Source organism: Lissotriton vulgaris, chromosome 2_1, assembly GCF_964263255.1.
Source record: "Lissotriton vulgaris chromosome 2_1, aLisVul1.2, whole genome shotgun sequence".
Lineage (NCBI taxonomy): Eukaryota > Metazoa > Chordata > Amphibia > Caudata > Salamandridae > Lissotriton > Lissotriton vulgaris.
In genome coordinates this window covers 1539718918-1539738910 of record NC_141687.1, presented here as the reverse complement: position 1 = coordinate 1539738910, position 19993 = coordinate 1539718918, and the positions used below count along the sequence as shown (strand labels likewise).

The 19993-nt window shown below is 46.9% G+C and overlaps 1 protein-coding gene across 1 annotated transcript in view; it reads right to left on the bottom strand.

Moving 5' to 3' along the window:
• Window positions 1-4843: 4843 nt before the first annotated feature.
• CHEK1 (checkpoint kinase 1) overlaps window positions 4844-19993 on the bottom strand; it is a 167672-nt gene continuing 152522 nt past the window's right edge. The window contains exon 13 of the mRNA XM_086957409.1: window positions 4844-6183. Coding sequence (XP_086813535.1) covers window positions 6088-6183 — 96 coding nt within the window. The 3' untranslated portion in view covers window positions 4844-6087. The remainder of the gene's footprint in view (window positions 6184-19993) is intronic.

Sequence of the window (19993 nt, the reverse complement as noted above, 5' to 3'; positions counted from 1 at the left end):
CTTACGCGTAGAATCACGTTCCCAGACTCGCCTAAACTGTGCCTTCCCTAAAGGTTTATGAAGAATTGATCCAGGATTATCCTTCTCTAAGGGACAACAACTTATTATTGTTCCAAAAAAGCCCTATAAGGCTGTTTCGACTCCCACCATTGCCAGGTGGGTGCGGTGGGTCATGCAAGAAGCAGGCATATATACCAATAGGGTTTGGGGCGCACTCGGCAAGGGGAGTTATGGCTTCGAAAGGCTTCTGCTTTGGGGGCATTTCTGGATAACCAGATGTGGGTGGCAGACTGGTCCTCAGACTCTACCATCAAGAGGTTTGACTTCAAGCCGGTAATGGAGCTAGCTCAATTAGTGGTAAGCAAGCTTTGAACAAGCATAATCCTCTCCTCCAGTCCTGAGATTGAATGAAAATGTGGCTAACAACGTAAAGGTAAGTTTTAATTCGATTAATGACATGGAGGCGAGGATTATCCCACCCGGCAATCATCCTTATGCAGACCCTCCTTGTATCGTAGGAAGACTAACGCTATATTAAAATGTACTTGCAATGAAACTGATCGATGTCATGTTCAAGTTTTCACTGCTTATGGGAAGGATGCAGTCTTTGGTGACATGCTCAATGTGTGTTCAATCAGTTCCTGACATTATGTCTTTGCAGGGAACGATGGATCAAAACAGGGCCAGTGAGGTGCAATTATTGGTGTGAATCTTGCGCAGAAAGAGGCGGTCCAGCCAGTGAAGAAGGACTATATGGGTTTTGTAAGAAGCTGGCTTGGTGTATGATGTACACTTATGTAAGTGAACACTTTGCACCAATCCAGACAACACTTATGGTGCTTTTAGTTGCCTTAGAAAGCTTTATAAGTGGTAGCTGTGGAGAGCAGCCTTCAGGCTAATTCCAGAAGGAGTGTAAAGCAGCTTGTTTTACCAGGACATAATCTTATAGATATAGATTAAGTGAAAAAAAACCCAGTGTATTTATAAAAAGAAGTATTTATTATAAGACACTCACGAACACATACAGATCTCTCCTAGCCGGAGATATACACAATCCTTTTCAATAGAAACAGGTAAGTAGCACGTAATACACAGAGGTCACCAGCGGGAGACCAAACCATATACTATATTAGTGGTATGCAAACCCTGACTTGAGTCAAGACTATACGCAGAAGACGTAGAAGTACCAGGGATCCACAAAACCACCCAAGGTAAGTAACCAGGAGCCCCACAGAGGCTGTTTGCTGAGTGGGAACACAACAGTGGGATCAATGCAAGTTAATGGGTAAGTTGTGTTGCAATTTTAAAGGACTATTCCCAGGGGACCCTGAAAAATCCCTGTGGAAGAAAGAAGGTTTGAGAGCCACCTCACCCGTAGATACCTTAGGAACCAGGATACCTGCACCAGGAAAGCCGGGTGCATAGGTGTGAAGTGGCGTTGGAAACCACAGTTGAACTCAATGGAGGACTTCAGAAAGAAGCTGCTGCTGAGGAAGGTGAAAGTATCTGGTGGAACCCAAAGGTAGATTCAAGATGTGAAGAACCTGAAAGCAGAGGGAACAGAGTCTATACCACTCAGGAGTGAACAGGAGACGGGGAAGATGAATGCCCACTAACGTTGAGTGTTGCAGGAGAGCTGACGGTGACCTTGAAATTGCAGCTGTGTGGACCAGGCGACGCTGTGGAAGACCAGGAGCTGTACACAAGCTGTCCCACATCGGACGTCGAGAGTTGAGGGGCCAGTGTCCGGCGGGAGAGCCAACAAGCCTTGGCAACTGCAAACAACATGGCAGTTGAAGAAAGGAGCAATGTTGGGACCAGCAAGGTCCGGAAGACGCAAGACAAGCAGGGGAGTCAGGGCAGGCCCCAAGCAATCAGGGGAGCGCAAAGAATTCAAAGGACACCCTCAAGAGGACTCACAGGCCAGAGGCACTGGGGTCGCAAGAGGACCGCAAGCAGCTCACAAAAGATGCAAGCCCATGATGCAGGTGATGTGATGAGGACGAAGGTCCTGGTCACTGGAGATGCTTGATGTTGGGGCTACTTGGAGCATAAAGATCTTGGTGGAAAGAAGCCAACAAGCCTTTGCAACTCCAAGAGACGCGGTGCACAGGGGTTCGGTTCCTGAAGCTCCAACGAGGGATACTGCCCTCAAACTTGGTGAGAGGACAGGGCAGGCCTTGAGGGATGAGAACCACCACCTGTGTTGCTGAGCTTTTCGGAGTCCGTAGAAGCCTAGGACAGCAGATCGGTCAGCTTACTTGTGGTGCCTACAGATTCAGGGAAGTGACTCCTTCACTTCAAGGGAGATTCCTTCAGGTGTCTTGGATGCACATAGGCCTTAGAAGGTTCCTGTATGGTCCACAGGCACCGATATTGCAGCAGACTAGCAGGGGGAGAAGATCAGGAGCAGCAAGAGCCTTCCCGGTTGCAGCGTTGATGCCCAGAGAGAAGTCCAAAGTTCCCGGATGGTTGAAGAAGTGGTGTCTGAAATGAATCTTGTCGCATGACAAATCTAGGGACCCACCCACAGGTAAGCCCTTATACACCTTAAGGAAAGGTTTGGGACGATTCAGGGGTCCCTCTCTAAGGAGGGGCTGGCCCGGGGAGGATACTCTGCTGTCCTTTGTCCAGTTTCGCGCCAGAGCGGGAGCCAATGGCTCCCTGAACTGGACTATGCATGGAGGGCACCAAGTGTGCCCTGCACGCAGAGTATGTGGTGCTGGCAAGAGCCCCCACCCTGTCCCAATACACTAAACCCTGTGTGGGAGGTGGGGACATCTCCCTGTGACAGGATACCTATTGGTCTGCCTTCCTTTCTTGGCATAATACATGCTTCAGCCCATGGGGTACCCCTGGTGTACCTATGCCCTAGGTACCTTAGTACCATATGCTAAGGACTGCTAAGGTTACAACAGTGTCCAATCTGGGATGTACCTAAGTACTTACCAAACCAATATAGGGTAGAAATCACAGAGTCTGGGGTCCTGATTAGCAGGATCCCAGTCATACCAGTCAGAAACAGCATTACATCAAGCGAAAAGTGAGGGTAACCATAAAAGCAGATCCTAATTTCCTACAGGTCTTCATACCATGGACAGTGAAAAAGGACTTGTGTCTTGTTGATGTTTGCCCTGGTGTTCATTGGAAGATTTTTTCTTTTGAATAATGTTCAAATGGCTGCTGTTTAAATGAAATTATATTAGAAGTGAAGGAAGAAAGCATAATCGTTGCCTCCGTGTCCTTAATAGAATTGAAACGTACCTTAACGTTGTTAGGCAAATTTCCATTCTGATGGATGAAATAGACAGGGGGTGGGTGAATCATTTCAGTATTTTCAATCAAGTACAGAGCCTCTAGTTTCCTGGATATCTAGTATCTCCAGGGGACATCCTGGGGAGACACTGGTCCCACTATTGCAGAATACTGTGCCATTGTGGACCTGACGTGGTTCCCCACAGTCTTTAATTGAAACTGCCAGGAATTTTGCTGAGCATTGCACATTACGTTATATTCCAACAAGACTAACTCATCCCAACAAAAGACGAGACAAGCTCAGGGTCAAGAGAGTCTCTTATTTCAGGTGTATTAACTATCACTCCACCTTTTATTTTGATTTTTGTAGTCACCGGGAGCTTGATGTCTCTTATTTTGGGGAAACATCCCTGGGCAGACCTATCGGGGGACACAGTAAGGTTCTGATATATAACAAGCACTTTAAAATGTTTAATGAGCTCACTTACCTCCTCCTTCTGGTCACAATGACTTTGATTGTGCTACAACGCCGCCGCCACCTCCCTTTATGGCCGTATTCCTATAGACCGAAATACTCAAATTATAACCCTTTGCACGCTCCCTCTACTTCTGTACGGGGAGCAGTGGTGCTACTGCTCCACTGCAGGGTACTATCCCTGGGCACCTCCCTGGAATTTCAGGTGTTTCCCGGACCATAAAAGAACCGGCCCTTCCTGCGCAAAGTAGCGTGTTGTAGCAGGCTGCCACTGTGATAAGGAGTCCTGCCGGCAGCTATCACTGGCCACAAGGAGACCAATTTCTGTCAGTGTAGCCAAGGCAGCCTGGAGTGATATAAAATAAGCCCCAGAGGCACCAGCCTAGGAGCGATCCAAATAGCGGGATCACCACACGTTGGGGCACCACATGACGATAGCTATCAATAGTGGTGCAGCTCAGACATGCGGGCGGGCGGGAGCGAGCACAGACACGTCACACGACAGGATGTCACTGAAGGGTCTGGAGGAGGAGCTGTTGCTGTTCTTGGTGTAGCGAAAGAGACAAAATAAGAAAAAAAGAAACATTCATTAAAACTAGTGAACCAGCAGCTGATCGTTTATGTATTGCTCCTTGCACTCTGTCAAAAGCAGTGAGAATCTCCGAGTCCCCCCCCCCTGCATTCCTTCCATCCAAACATAAAAACTGAAAGATAAACATGCAGTATTGCTCACGAATAGTCGTGGTGGCAGAAAAAGAATGGTTTATCATAGTATGAAAGAAAAAGGATGGAAAGGGCTTAACATTTTATAATAGCCTCTCAGACCTCACAAGTGAGGCATGGTGGTCTAGTCATTAATGGAAAGAATAGGTTACTAAATAAACTGTCTGGGATCCTAACCAGATACCAGGAAATGATTCAATTGGTTACCTATGGGAGGGCGATAAAGGAGAACGCATGGGTCTTTAATTACAACCACTTGTTTCTTTTTTGTTCTGGTCAACTTTTTAGTAAAATCTGGCAGGTCTAAAAGTGATCACTTGGTACTGGTAGTTAATTGTTTGAAATGCACATATCTTTCAAACCCATAAGTAAAAAACAACCAAAACAGAATTCAGTGTCTAACCTTTATTTGTATTTTTATAAACTTAAAAGACAAAGAATTTTGTACAAGTCTCATCACTTTAATTATAATTTCACACTAACTACCTGGAGAACCTAGTCCCAATGCTGCACTGTTTTTAAGAAAGGCAGCTGGTACCTTTGTTTATGGAAATTTATTGCCTTAAAAGTATAGGATTTTCCAAGTGGGCACCATGTGGGTATTGGGACGCAAGGAATCGGCACTGAACTTCCTTAAGTCAGTTTTGCAGGACAACCCTTTATTTCGTAGGCACCAAGTCGGCCAACAACACAAAAATTGACAAACAACAAGTAAAGTTAACACTGTGCAGTATGGGTGGATATGCACTAATCACAATGAGTGCACATGCCGGTGTATAGGGATCCCTGTTTGAATTTGATTTTAATAGGAAAAAGATTATTCTAAAAAGGAAACCATGACTAACAAACGAGATCACACATGGTATGAGTAAAGCAGGACTTCAAGTGGACAATGCATCTATTATTAGCGAACAATATATGAAAACAATGTGGGTGCAACAATGTAAACTCCCCTCCTACTTAGCAAAACAAGTGCATTGGAGCACTATCCTACACAAACGTGATTTTTTTTTAACACATTTTCAATGCTTCTTTCCACGTGGGATCACCACAAACTGTAAACCTAATTTCCATCAGGCACCATTTTATGGTAACATGGCTGGACCCTAATAGCTGCAGTTTGTCAGTTCACAACGTTGTAAATAAAATAGAAGAATGGAGATGAAGTAGCCTGATATAAAAGAAGGCATATATAATAATAACTAATTAGAAAAGTTGCTGCATTGGAGGAATTATAATCCCATTCAAAGGAGGTCTTCTTGTTTTACATATAGATTTTCTTCTTCAGACTTCAACTAAAAGGCCCATAAAGGGAAACTGCACGTGCTGAAGATCCATTTCTGAGCGTAGGTCTTCCTGCAAGCATACTTGCCGTCTTAGGAGTAACAGTGCAGGGAGAACTGATAAATACAGGATGAACATAATGAAGATCCATAATTCTTGTCAATTGCAGAAATGTAATCAAGCATGTTTACATGCCAACAGCTGCTAGCATGAAACAAAACAAAATAAACATTTTATGAAAAGATGACTGGGTAGCAGTGACTCCACGACAAGTAGAACAGTACACTCTGGTCCAAGCAGGAAACAGTGCAGCATATTCACATTCTTTCCTTCTCATATGAGCACATGGATCATGTAGTAGGGAGGGTGTTCTTCTGGGTGCTGACAATGTCATTCAATTTCCCCTTAATCTTCAGGAAATGGCGCTTGAACTCCAGCCCATCTCCCTGCATAAGACCAAAACGGAAAATGTTAATTTAACGCACAGCAAACAAAATAAATCCGTTATCAGGCATTAAAATCGACAGTGTCTCTGAAGAGATACCATTTGGAATACATATAGTATATTATGTCCAAACATCCAAACGTGCAGTGGGATGAATCGATCAACACAAGGCCCATAAACTTAAGCCAACATTATTAGTTGGCATTCTCCTCTGATGGCCAAAAAACGAAGAGCTAATATTTCACCAACTACCAAGGATTAGTTGAAGTGTTAAAGACAGTTTGTGAAAAAGTCAGCAAACATCTCGGAGGATCAAATGTATGCTTGTTTTAATTGTTTGGGGCTCCATCTAATAATGGGGAATATTTTATGGTATATGAAAGATACAAGATCCTAAAAGACACAATCCACATCAGAATACATTTATACACAACTTAAAAACAGAGTTAACTATACAAACAGGTCACACTAAGGGGAAAATGTGTGTTTTTAGAAGTTTTCTGAATCACTCTATATAGGGAATCTCCCTTAAGGATTCAGTAGTTTATTCCAGTCTCAGAACTCAAAATAGTAGCACTTTGCCTCACAAGCATTGTTTGACATTTAATTTTCAAGAAGAATGCACACCTTTTCAGTTGAATAGGCTATGGCTGAAGCTCATCTGCAAAGCTATACACCAACCTCAATATCCTATAAGAGCAATTTTGACGGGCGCAGTCATTTATGAGAGGTTAAGTACATGTTGGTAGAAAGTTCCACAAATAACACTACCACTCCCCCACCTCAGGTATACACCTTTCATGCTATTAAGCAGAAGACACCAAGGAGAAAGGAAACCACAGCACCTAGTGGGGAACCACTGTGGATTTCCTTGGGAAGGAAGATCACTGCTAGCAAATTTAGTTTCACTACGGGATCATGAGGGGTTGGCTTCCTGGAAAGGAAGCCCCTACTACTAGGGATACCATAAACCTGGGGAGGCAGCGTAGCAGCAATTAGCGGAATATACGAGGGAGAGCTCCTCGCTTCGGCTTCTGGATATCTTCCACTGGGGCTGCAGCAAAAGTTATTCGGGCATATACGGGGACTGGATAATCCTTTTACCTCCGGAGCCCACATTACTAATTGGGTGACGGTGGGGGTGTTGGGGAGGTGAGGGGTGGGACAACTTGAACCATACAATGCGGACGAATGGAACAGGGTCACCAGGTGCAGGAGGGTACCAGAAATGCCCGATGATGCACCTGGTTAGCGGCGTTGGTATTTGTTGGTGTGTGGCAGGAGGAAAATCCCACACACACAATATTCCTATGCAGCGGGCTTAGCAGGGTCTATGTCCCGCATAGACTACTTGTTTGCACCAGGACAACAGAGAGGGTGGTTTTGGCCTTGCGCAAGGTATCTCCAACCTATCCCCAATGATAACGCACCTGTTAGCCTCAAGCCTGGAATTCTAACTGGGCTGGCGGCTTGACTCTTGGGATCTGATTGGCACACCAGGAAGTCTCTGAAGACAGCAACGGACTGAATAAACAGTTTTATGAAGCCCCGCTGTGTCCCCTTGTCTACTTCCAAAGGAGGAGATTGTGTTTTGAGATATATATTATATATATATATCCTTTTTACAAATGACAACGCTGTGTGTGATTTTTTAATTTTATTTTCTGCCGCTACCAAGCACGTTTCGACTGTGAAACAGTCTTGCTCACTGGAAAAAGAGTTGTAAACGCGGCCATTTTTTAAAGTGCATTACGTGATATCACATGACAACTACAACTGTGACTAATGTGAAAAACAGACTCGTAGTTTGACATTACACCAAAATTTCAATTATTTCATGTCAGTATCATTGCAATTTTTTACATGATTATAAAATATTTTCTGTACCAAATGTATTATGTCATCAAAATCTGGATACAGCGGCCAGGTGGACGTTTATGGAAGAGTGAGAGAGACCGGATCATGCCACTTGGAGGAGTAACTGAAGCATCTTTTCTGGTGGTGACTGGATAGGATGCCCCTTTAAGTTTGAGCACCAGTAACAGAATAGTTTCCATTTGAGCTTGTATGTTTTAATAGTGGACTGTGCCCTAGCATTAGCAAGGACTTCCCGACAATCAGCAGGGATGGCTAAACTGGCAGACTCGTAGCGTTCAGGAGCCAAGCTGCCAATCAAAGCGATGTCAGATGTGAATGATGGATCTGGCCGTGATTTGATGTCAACAGGTTCGGTATTGGTCTTAACTGAATGGGTTTGCACTCCGAGAGGAGTAGTTCCATAAACCAGAACTGGCGGGCCCCCTGGGTGCTATGAGCAGTACCCGACAAGGTTCTTTCTTAATTTTCCAGAGCACCCGTGGGATTAATGGAATGGGAGGAAAAGCGTAGGCATATATCTTTGACCATTTGATCAGAAAAGCATTCCCCCACGATCCCTGTTGGGGTAGCCTGCTTGCTGGGAAGTTTGCCCTGCTCAGGGAATCTGCAAGAGTATTGGCCACTCCTGGAACATGTTCCGCAGTTAAGTTAATCTCGTGTGGTATTGCCCAGTTCCAAATTTGCTGAGCTTGCAGAGACAGTGCAGTCAATGTTATGCCCTGTTTGTTTAGATAGTGCACACTTGTAGTATCATCCGCCCAAATTAACACTGATGCTCCTGAGATTTTTTTAAAGGAAAAACTTCAGATTCAGGAAAACAGCCTTGAGTTCAAACAGACTGATATGTAAGGACCGTTGTTGGTTGTCCAATTTGCCCTTGACCGGTAAACCCTGCAGATATGCTACCCAGCCTTCGAGAGAGGCGTCTGTCGTAATTACATATTTTGGAGAGTCGATCAAGAAAGAACGGCTTCTGGCTACATTTGGGAAGTGCTTCCACCATTGAAGTACATCCGTCATCTGTAGTGTTATCCGAATGAGATCTTCGAAGGACCCGGTGGTCTGTAACCATTGACTGTCTAGTTTTTCCTGTACAAGAAGGCACTCACAGGAGACACAGCCCCCCACCGGGAGGCGAGTACCGAAGACCAATCCAAGGGTCCTCGCAGAATAGGGGAGGAAGGGTGGGCCGTGAAGGAATCTGCGGCTAGAATCATCTCTACCAGATACATCGTTACCGAAGGTAAGTAACTCGTACATCTGATAGAGACTACTAACCGCAGATTCCTGCACTAAAATTGAGTGTTTTACAAAGAGGAGAGCTGCCAGCCTGCGTATCTTTTCTTGCCTTTCCTGCGAGGTGAAAGATTTTTCAGATGGGGTGTCTATAGTTGCTTGTAAAAACTTTCTGACCTTTGAGGGAATTAGTTGAGACTTTTGAACGTTGATGTGCAGCCCTAGAGACTGCCAAAGAAATAGGCACTCCTGTGTATGTCTGCTTGCCACTGAAGAGGATTTCGCTTTTATAAGGCAATCGTCCAGGTAAGGGAAAATATGAATTCCTGCTTGTCGTAGATGAGCCACCACTCGTGCTAATACTATAGTGAACAATCAGGTTGTGGTAAGAGGCCGAAGGGCAGAACTCAGAATTGATCATCTGTGCCGGCCACTCTAAAGCATAAAAATCTCGTGTTTGGGGTGAATAGGAATGTGAAAATAGGCGTATTGAAGATCCAAGGTAGTCATGTGATCTCCTTGATTCAAGAGTAGTAGAACTTCCTGAAGAGACAATATACAAAATGTTTGTTTTTTCAGGAATTTGTTGAGGTGACAAAGGTCCAAGATGGGGTGCCACTCCCCTGATTTTTTTCTTATGAGGAAAAATCGTGAATAAAAATCCTGTTACTCGTTGTGCACTTGGTATCATTTCGATCGCTCCCATGTTGTTGATCTGAGACAGTAGCTTTGTTAGATGGGAAGACGAATGGCCTCGAGCTGGACAATTTGGAGGAATCTGTTGAAATTCCAAAGTTTGACCATTGGAAACTATATCTAAGACCCATCATTCCGTTATTATCGTAGACCGTATGGGGAGGAAACAGGAAATTTTTCTACCAACCTCTACGGAATGGGTGTGATTTGTGGCCGACACCAGGGGTTCGTCACTGCTTCTTGGAGGTGTCTCTGAAGAATGTCTTTACTCTATAGTGCTTGTAGGATGCGACAGGTGGTTGTTTGTATGATTGTTGATGTTGTGCCGGTAAGTATCGGGATTGTCCCTGATATGGCTGAAATTGTCTGTACCCGAAAGGAAGCCGAGCCATGGCCTCGTGCCCCACGAAAGGGCGGTCTTTTAATTTGCAGGGTGCCTAACGCCTTCGCTGTGTCCGTATCATTTTTTATTGCTTCAGAGCCTCATTAATGCGTTGAAAAAACAGGGATTTGCCATCATAAGGCATATCAATGACCTTAGTTTGCACCTCCTGCCGAAAAGAAGTCTCTCCTAACTATCCCTGTTGCTTAGTACTGCTGCCCCAGCAAACTGACAGAAACCTGCCGACGATATATCCACAGCACAATCAATTAATTCAGCTGAACTCCTTTGTCCTTCCTGAACGATATTCCTTGCTTCTGCTTTAGACTCCTCAAGCAACAGATCAATAAACGGCAAAATGTCGACCCGTTATATCTACCTAATATTGTGAGTGAGTTTGCTGCCCTAACTGTGGTCGCTGCCATATTGGAGAATTTCTTAACAATAGTGTCAAGACGTCTCCAGGGCCTGCCAGGAGGGGCTGACATGGGTGAAGTAGGATTCCTGGCACGACATTGAGCCACCTGGGAAATCACTGAATCTTGCTTTGGCTGGCCTATGAGGCAGGCGGGAAAGTTACCAGGTGCCTTGTATTGCTTTTTTAGCTTAGGTAAAACTGCTGGAATGGAAGCCGGTGTTTGCATCATCTTTAGGCCTTCCTCCCATATGAAATCTACTATGGGGATTGAAAGAACATGTCTCTTAGCTTGTTCCTTAAAATCATATAGGAAACAATCAGACTGTTTGGTGACCATGGGGAGCTTAAATCTCATTGCTGCCCCTTCCATTACAGTACAATAACCTCCTATGTCTTCCGGTGGAGAGTCCACCGGAGGCGGGTTGGCGGATATGGTGTCTGTATCTGGTAATTGTACCACTCATTGGGAAGGTACACTTCTTCCAATTCTCCATCAGTAGTGCGATGCTCCGCTACCTGCGGTTGTGGAGTAGTAGGTGGCGGAGATATAGGGGGTGACCCTGTGATCAAATATGTCTTAGCAATCAGAGTTTGAGGGATTGAAGTCACCGGTTTCGATGATGGGAATCTGTGGTAGTAATCTTCCACCATGTGTTGAAGGTTTGACACTAGAGAAACAGGCATCTGAATAGTCTCCTCCCTCTGCCTATTTTGCTGGTAAGGGTCATGAGAATAGTAATAGTATTCATAGTCATTCTCTCGACATTTTGTCCTGAGGTCTGAAGGACTGTATGCCACACCAAACATGTCCTTTTCATCAGAGTCCCCATCCTCTTCAACCTCATAATTAAAAAGCTCTTCTGAAGGACTAAGGTGAACCTTACTAGGAGAGGTATGGAAGGTAAAATTATTTCCTATGAGGACCTACATTCAGGCTAGGAAACTGCAGATGAAATAACAGTGTATTTGACTGCTGGTACATTTGTTGAGGTAAACTCAGATCCATTTCCCTATGCCGTATGCAAAGTCGATGACAGAGGAATCGTCGACAGAGTACCCAACGAAGGAATAGTCATTGCCAAAAGAACCGAAGATGAGGCTGTCGTTCTCGGAGCCTTCGTCGATGACCCTTTCCGTAAATATCTTTGATGTCATTGATGTTCGTCTATGTAAATCTGTGGTAGTAGGTTTCGGGTCCGTCGACGGAGCCACTGTCTACGATGTTGCATCAACAAGAGAAATTTGTGTTCGAGGTCAGTCGACAACTGCAGTGGCAATGGTAGCGCTGTCGACTATCTTTCAACAACAATCATTTATTCATCGCCGTTTTCATAAACTATGTTTTGGCGACGTAGAAGGCCTCACCTTTACAGAAACTATGGTCGACGTAGACGAGGACATGATAAGTTTAGACTGTGGAGGTGAAAAGGTCAACATCGTTGTAGTAGGGACAACTGAAGCTTTCGCAGCCGGGGGCGTCGTTGACGTTACGTCTTTCTGAGGTGATGAAATCGTCTCCTGTAAAGACCTTGAAGTTGTATTTGAGAAGGTCGTAAAATGACCCTTGTGAGAGGCAGACTCCTTTTTGGAGGAGAAGGGCTGATCATCAGCTTTCAATGAATGATGATGCCCTCTTACCACCTTAACAGCTTTAGGGGAAACTATTTCCACATCACTTCTTCTCTTTTTTGAGGCAGTAGTTTTGAGGGAGGAATAGCTGTCAACATCAGACAAGGAGTTTTTAACTTCTGCAGCCACAGAAGAAGCTTTCCCTCTCTATCTCTCAAAGTTTTTTGAGAGAAAGTTCAACAGATTTTACAATCTCTCACCTGGTGGTCAGGGTGAAGGCAGTGAATATACTTTTTGTGAGGATCATCCGAGTGTAGTGTTAGCTTCTCACAGGTGTCACAGTAACTAAACAGAGATCTTATAGTCGTAGACATGCTGTTTTGCAGAAGGAATTCTGTCAAGTAGGCCAAAAGAGTAATAATACTGAGCAGATCTCAGGGAGTCTCCCTTCACACAATACGCAGTAGAAAATGTGAGAGCCTAGAGCCTCTGTGGTGAGGGTATTAAAGGGTGCTGTCACCTGATTGGCTGGACTTTGGACCATTCCTAATGATTAGGACACGATATTAAAGTGAATAATGTTTCTCCATTAACTTCAATGCTACAGTATTACTTACTGCCTTTAAAGTACGGTGGGACTCCAACTTTGACAATGGGGAATGACTCAAGCATGTGCATCTATGAAAGAGCCAATGTCGGAGAACATGAATATCTTTGACCCGAAGGTACGAGTTATTTACCTTCGGTAACGATGTATCTGGTAGAGATGATTCTAGCCACAGATTCCTGCACGTAGAATTATCCCCAGGTGTGAGACTAGATCTGGAAAACTTTTCAACATAGCATCCCTGCGCGCCGGGACGAGATCACGCGACTCCGCCCAGGCGTCGTCCGCGCAAGTGACGTCAGCGAGGTCACATAATACCCGCCCCAACGCGCCTACGTCAGTTTTCTTCGGAGAACTTTTCTGCGCCACAACGCGGAGCCACACAAAAAGACTGTGGAAGCATGGGAACAGTGTGCGAAAAGCAGAAAATTTAAAAAGAAACGGTGACTAACAACACTACCACAGTAGTGCCAAACCGCAGAACCCAAGGCAGAGAAAGAGAAAGAAGAAGAAGAAGCAGAGCCCTGCGCCACCACCCTGCCAGCACATAGATAACCTCTATGCCGCTGAGGCAAGGAACATGCGTAACGACATGGTACACGTAGGAAACCCACCACCCCTAACCTGAGCAAAAAAAAGAGACCCGTCCCAACACAGACAGGGACAAAAAACATCCAAGCCACCCCAACATAAGGGCAACCACTCACAAGGGAAAGGGCATAACATGACCAGATGACCCTTAAGCAGAGGATAGCAATGGAAGGAAGGGAGGGAGGACCGGGATAGAAAGCAATCCCCCAAACTCCGGATTAGCCAGAGCAGAAGGGCACCTGAGTACCGGAACCCCATCCTCCAAAGAACCAAGGAGGAGTGAACCGCCCTCAGACGGAGTCACCAGTCAAGAGAACAAGAAGGCACTCACAGGAGATGCAGCGCCCCACTGGGAGGCGAGTACCAAAGACCAACCCAAGGGTCCTCACATAATAGGGGAGGAAGAGCGGGCCGTGAAGGAATCTGCGACAAGAAGCCATGAAGGAATCTGCGGCTAGAATAATTTCTACCACATACATTGTTACCAAAGGTAAGTAACTCGTACATCTGATAGACAATACTAACCGCAGATTCCTTCACGTAGAATAGATACCCTATCAATACCCCCTGGGAAGGAGGGTTTGCGAAAGTACCCCACCAGCCAATACAGAACAGAGGGCCCCACAGGGGACCAGAACTGTTGACCAGGTAGAACCTCGTCCCTGCCAGGCAAGAGAAACCCCCACAAGCAGAACCCCATGACACCAAGAGTATGTAGGAGGGGTAAGAAGAAGGAGAAGAAGGCTGAAGAGGCCCGCACCCTCACGGCAGAGGAGCCAAGGGCAAGGTCGGAGAGGCCGAAGTACACACTCCCCCACAAGGCAAACCTGCTGCCGCCCCATGCCAAGACAGGAAGAGCAGAAGACGAAGCCTAGAGTACCCAAGGAAACGAGGGAAAAGAAGGCAAACCCACTCCAGATGGAGAGCATCCCGCCAGCAAGAACAGTGCCAGCAGTCAAAGCCGCCAGAAGCAAGAAGAACAGCCAGAGGCCAAGTAGGCAGCGCCCGGCAAGGGAGAACACAGGATCATCTCAGACCTCAGGCAACAGCAGGGAGAGGAGGAGATGCCCGGGCACACCACCACGAGTGGCCTCGCACACAAACTCAGGAAGCAAAAGCAACCTACAGCAACACCATGCAGAACAGGCACTCTAAGGCGACCAGAACCCCCTAGCAGAGCGCAAGCCATATGACAGCTACCACTACCCCATCTAGGGTACGATAAATCCCAAAAAATGGGAACCCTCTTTGGAAGAGGAACAAAGAAAAGAGCCACGGGGGAAAAAACACCCCCGCGAAAGGCTTGACAAGCAGCCCAAGCAAGCAGAAGGCCTAATCTCAGGGCCAAGTCTGCGCAACAATTCCAACACACACACAATCAACAAAAGGGCCGTCCAGCAGCCAACAATGCCAAAGTCCCAAGGAGGGAGGCAAATGGGCAGAAAACACCCTCCACAGCCAGAACAACTGGCCTAAGAAGGCCCAGAATCAACCAGACTCAGGAGTCACTGAGTAGGGGACGGAGGAGGATGAGGATAAGGCGGAGGAGGACGGAGCCCCGCCAACAGCCTCTGGATTGCAGAGTCGGCCAGGGCATGGAACAGGCTGCCATCAAACGGAAGGTCAATGAGCCGCTCCCGAATATTCTCAGAGAATACTCCATCCCGAAGCCAAGCATGGTGACGGAGAGCGACCGAGGAAGCCATGGCCCGGCCCAGCACCTCTGAGAGGTCCAGAGCGGAGCGGAGAATAAATGCCGCAAGCTCCCGGCCATCTAACGTATGATACCTCAAGTCCACTTGACCACCTTTCTGGGACGCTGCGGATCCCAGAGACTCAGCCGAGTCCCACAAACAGGAGGAGGCACGAGCAAGCACACACAAGGTGTTCAGGGCCCGCAGGGCAGCGCTGGTCGAGACAAACATGTTGCGCCCCCAAGAGTCCAGCCAGCGGGCCTCTCGGGATGGCGGAGTCAACAGTGGCGGCAGGGAGGGAAAAGCAGTCTGCAAAAGCGGACTGAAGGCAGAGGGGTAGAGGGAAAGGCACGCCGGGTCGGGTGCCGGGAGATGCTAGTACAGAAGATGCTTAGGCACCGGGTCCCCTGAGGCCGGACGCCCTCAAGCCCCCGTCAAGGAAGAAAGGAGGGAACCTTCAAAGGGAAGTAAGCTTTCTCTCCCATGAGAGCCCTGGTGGAGGACCTCCAATAGATGGTCCGCCGGAAAGCGAGCCACCGGGTCACCCATATGCAGTATGTCCACAACCGCGGACACCGGGTGAGCGAAGGCCGCACCCGCCTCCGTAGGGGACCGCGGGCTGCATCACCCGCGTAGATTCTCGTCCACGTACCCAGCAGGCAGGAAACCAGCCCCTAGGACACACTGCGACACTTACCCACCGGGGAGCGATGCTCACATGACATCGGAGAAGGGCGAGGATGACCACGGCAGAACCTGAAGCCGTCTGCCGAAGCAGACCGAGAGGACGTTGACCTGGAGAGACACGCCGAGAGAAGTTTCATGCAGCGCTCCCGTGACGACTTCGGCTACAACTGTTGACAGGCCTCGCAGTCGGTGGTGCTGTGATCCTCCCCCAAACACCACATACAAATGAGGTGCGGGTCCGTCGCCGACATAAGACGCCACAAAACGTACAAGTTTTAAAGCCCGAAGACATTCGCAAACTGTTCCTACAAAAGAAATGGAGAAAAAAGGGGCACAAAACAGGCCCGAGCAAGGACAGGATCCGCGTTGCAACGCGGAAAAGGAAAAAACTAACGTAGGAACGCTGGGCCGGGTCTTATGGGACCTCGCTGACGGCACGTGCGCGGACGACGCCTGGGCAGAGTTGCGTGATGTCGTCCTGTCCCCGGCGCGCAGGGATGCTGTGGGAAAAAGTTTTCCAGATCCAGTCTCACGCCTGGGGATAATTCTACGCGAAGGAATCTGCGGCTAGTAGTCTCTATCAGATCTCACGTACAAAATTGCCCTAGCTAGGGAAGAATATAGATGGCTGGTAGAACAGGAGGCAAGGGACCAATTTAGGGAAAAGCAACATAGGCTCTATGAAGAAGGAAACTAGGTGGGCAAGCTGCTAGCCTGGATGGTGCACAGAGAGGAGAGCAGACAATGGATACCCCAGATAGAGAATGAGGTGGGAAAAAGGTAGGCACAGTAGAAGACATAGCTGCGGCCTTTGCAACACACCTCCAGAATATGCACGAGTCCAGGTCGGGGATGGACTGGGGACAGTGCCAAAAGTGTCACAAGAACCTCGACCCGTACCTTTGAGGATGAAAACAGAGAGATGCTGCACAGGAGCATAGAGGACAGGGTGCTTAGGGTGGCCATCTGCCACCTTAAGAGCGGGACAGCCTATGGCCCAAACAGGTTTCACTGAGTTCTACAAGTGCCTCAGGAAATATTTTATGAGGCAAGGAAGGAGGGATATCTCCCACAAGACCATCATACCGCAACAATGGTGCTGATCCACAAGCAGGGCAAGCCAGTGGACAAAAGTGCCTCTTATAGGCCTATCACTCTACTGAACCTGAAAGATAAGATTCTGGCCAAGGTGTTGGCGAACCAATTGTTCCAAGAAATTCATAAACTAATACACCTGAACCAGTAGGCTTTTATGCCTGGTAGATTCATGAGACACAACCTCTGCCAGTTATTTGGCTGTATGTCACAGAGAGGTATTAGTTGGACCATCAATGTGATCTCCTTTCGTGTGGATGACATCATGCTCTACCTAGCAGACATGGTTCAGTCCATATCCCAATATCTTAGATATCTTGAATATATTGGGTAAGTTCTTGGGGTGCACAAAAACAATATCAAGTTGGTGGCGTTCCCACTTGCTCCATGGAAGCCTCTGCTGGGCTGGAAATGCCGGCTATGCTGGTCACCTAAGGGGTTCAGATACTTGGGGCATTTATGTAACCGTGGACCAAGCAGGATTTTACCAACACAATTTGGGGAGAGTCCTTCAGGACTATAAGGCAGACATGGGACACTGGCAGAATCTTCTGCTTTCTCTGAAGGGCAGAGTTGCCCTGTACAAAATGACCACCCTATCCAAACTCCTGTATTTTCTCCAGAGCACAGCATACACAAAGAGATGATGGACAGAGTGCTGAAACTTTTCAGACACTCATCTCAGTAACAGATCTGGGTTGAATTCATCATCGTTCTTTAGCTCACTTCGCCACCCCGGTTCAGACCCAGCCATATGCAAATCAGTCTTGACCCTAATGATTATGCGAACAGTCTAGCCTGAACTGCCAAGCCAGATCTTCACTGGACCAGAAAAAAGTATCCTGGGGCCGGTTTTTGGGGTAACACCCCTTATCAGCCAGACTAGCTTGAATACAGTGGCACAGTGAGCAAGGGACCCACGTCCTTTGTGGCCATGCACTGGCCAATCTCCTACTAGAGGGCAATCAAGCACAGGTCGATCTCCAACTTGTGGTACAGCCATGTACAGGCCAAAGATCTCTGAGAAACAAGGCAACGCACAGCCTACATTTTCAATGTAATGTGGCTTAATTGAAACTGCATTTTTTCTGGGCACTATAGTGAAGCCGTCGTACAAACCGATCAAAATTCTACTGTACCCAAAGGCCATTTTCCGTGTGGGACATGCTCTGTATGTCCACTCACCAAGAAAAGCAAAAGTGTGAGTCTCACATCAGGGAAGGAGTGGTTTCAAAATCAGTTTAGTAACTGTAATTCCACACAAGTGGTATACAGGCTAACGTGCCAGTGTGGATTGCAGTATATAGGTCTGACTTCACGCAAGATCAAAGTGCGCATACAGGAACATCTTAGCACAATAAGAGCAGGTAAATTAACAACAAAGCTTGTTCAGCACTGTTCTACTGAAAAACACACCTTTCAGTGGACAGTGCTTGAGAAGATCACAGGCTCCCCCCAGAACATTGATGAGATCTTGTTGGCTAAAGAATCGCGATGGATCTATAATGAGAAAACTGATAGGGTAGGGCTCAACGAAATCATTGAATGGAACAGGATTAAACTGTGAACCTGGGTCTTATGTTGCTCCACACTGGGACCCCTCACTTGCTTTCTGGTCATGCGTTCTGGCCATACTTGGGTTCACTCCCTCTCTAATTTAGGAGGGGTACCATGTACATTTGCCCTTCCTGTGCCCATAACCTAGACTCTCCATATTGGATGCCCCTTGTGGGTTAGCTCCTATCCAGCACAATTCCCCCTGATTTTGTGTCACTCTGAAGTGTCTCTGGAACTGATTACATTACTTTCAATATGCTCAAGGGGGCGAAGTGCATACAATATGATCTATTGTGACATGTCTATATTCAGCATATAATTCACTAGCTGAATGACTATTTGACCAGCATGTCCCTTTTCACTTTCTACAGATGGGTGTGAAGCACTGACATTTAGGAGCATTATGTCCCTCCCCTCCTAGTTCTGATATCTCTTTCATATCTTTCACATTTGCCAGGGCAGCATTGCTGTGTTGATGTAATCAGTTTTGGTTTTGTTACACATAGGGGTGAAGCTCTGACATTCTGGAGTAGTATGTCCCTTTAATATCCAGCACATTAACCGGGGCAGTGTTATTTGGTATAGCATCTTCTCCCCTCGAAAGGGCGTTATCAGTGTATACCGCTATGTGGATTCAAGCCCATTGACTAGGCTAAGATGGCCGCCGTGTATGGTGTCGCGATCACGTGATGTGACGCGAGGGGTGTGGTCGCTCCGGCGCTGCATTCTTTAGTGTCCCGGGTGTGGGCGTCCGATACGGCTGAGGAAAGGCGTCTTCCCGGACCGTCACGGTGAGACAGCTTCGGAATCAAGCGCCAGGGAAGTATACTTTAGATTTTTGCTCCGTGGGCTAAATGTTATTTTCTCGAGCCCGCTGGGCCCGCGTAGCCTCATTTGCTCATTTGCTCTTTTGCTAAGATGGAAGTTGGTCACGATCGTGACTGTTTAGTCCTAGTTCGCTCTGGCTGCACTAGTGTTGACGTGGGGGACGCTGTGGTGTGTGCGCTGCATTGTGGCATTTACAACAGGCACCCCAGTGATGGAACTCCACTAGTTAGAACAACCCTTATGAGCAGTATGTAATAGCAGCGTTAAGAGTGTATGTTACTTGTGGCTCATTCCCGAATATAGGTGTAATTTCCAGCAGGTGCTATATGTCATAATAGCACTAGAAAACTACAACGCTGGTTTTGTGTTCTCTCAATTTGCAGATATAATACTTTTATTACAAAGCAAGGGGCACACTCACGCTTGGAGTATCTAGGGTCCCAGTTTGACACCGGAGTGGCTGGTATGCAAAGCTTTGCTGCTCCTGGGTAAATATTCCTCACACTACCTCTGGGCATATACCTTCATAGTACACCTCTGGCCAGCCTGAGTCTACATGTTTTTAACTACGTA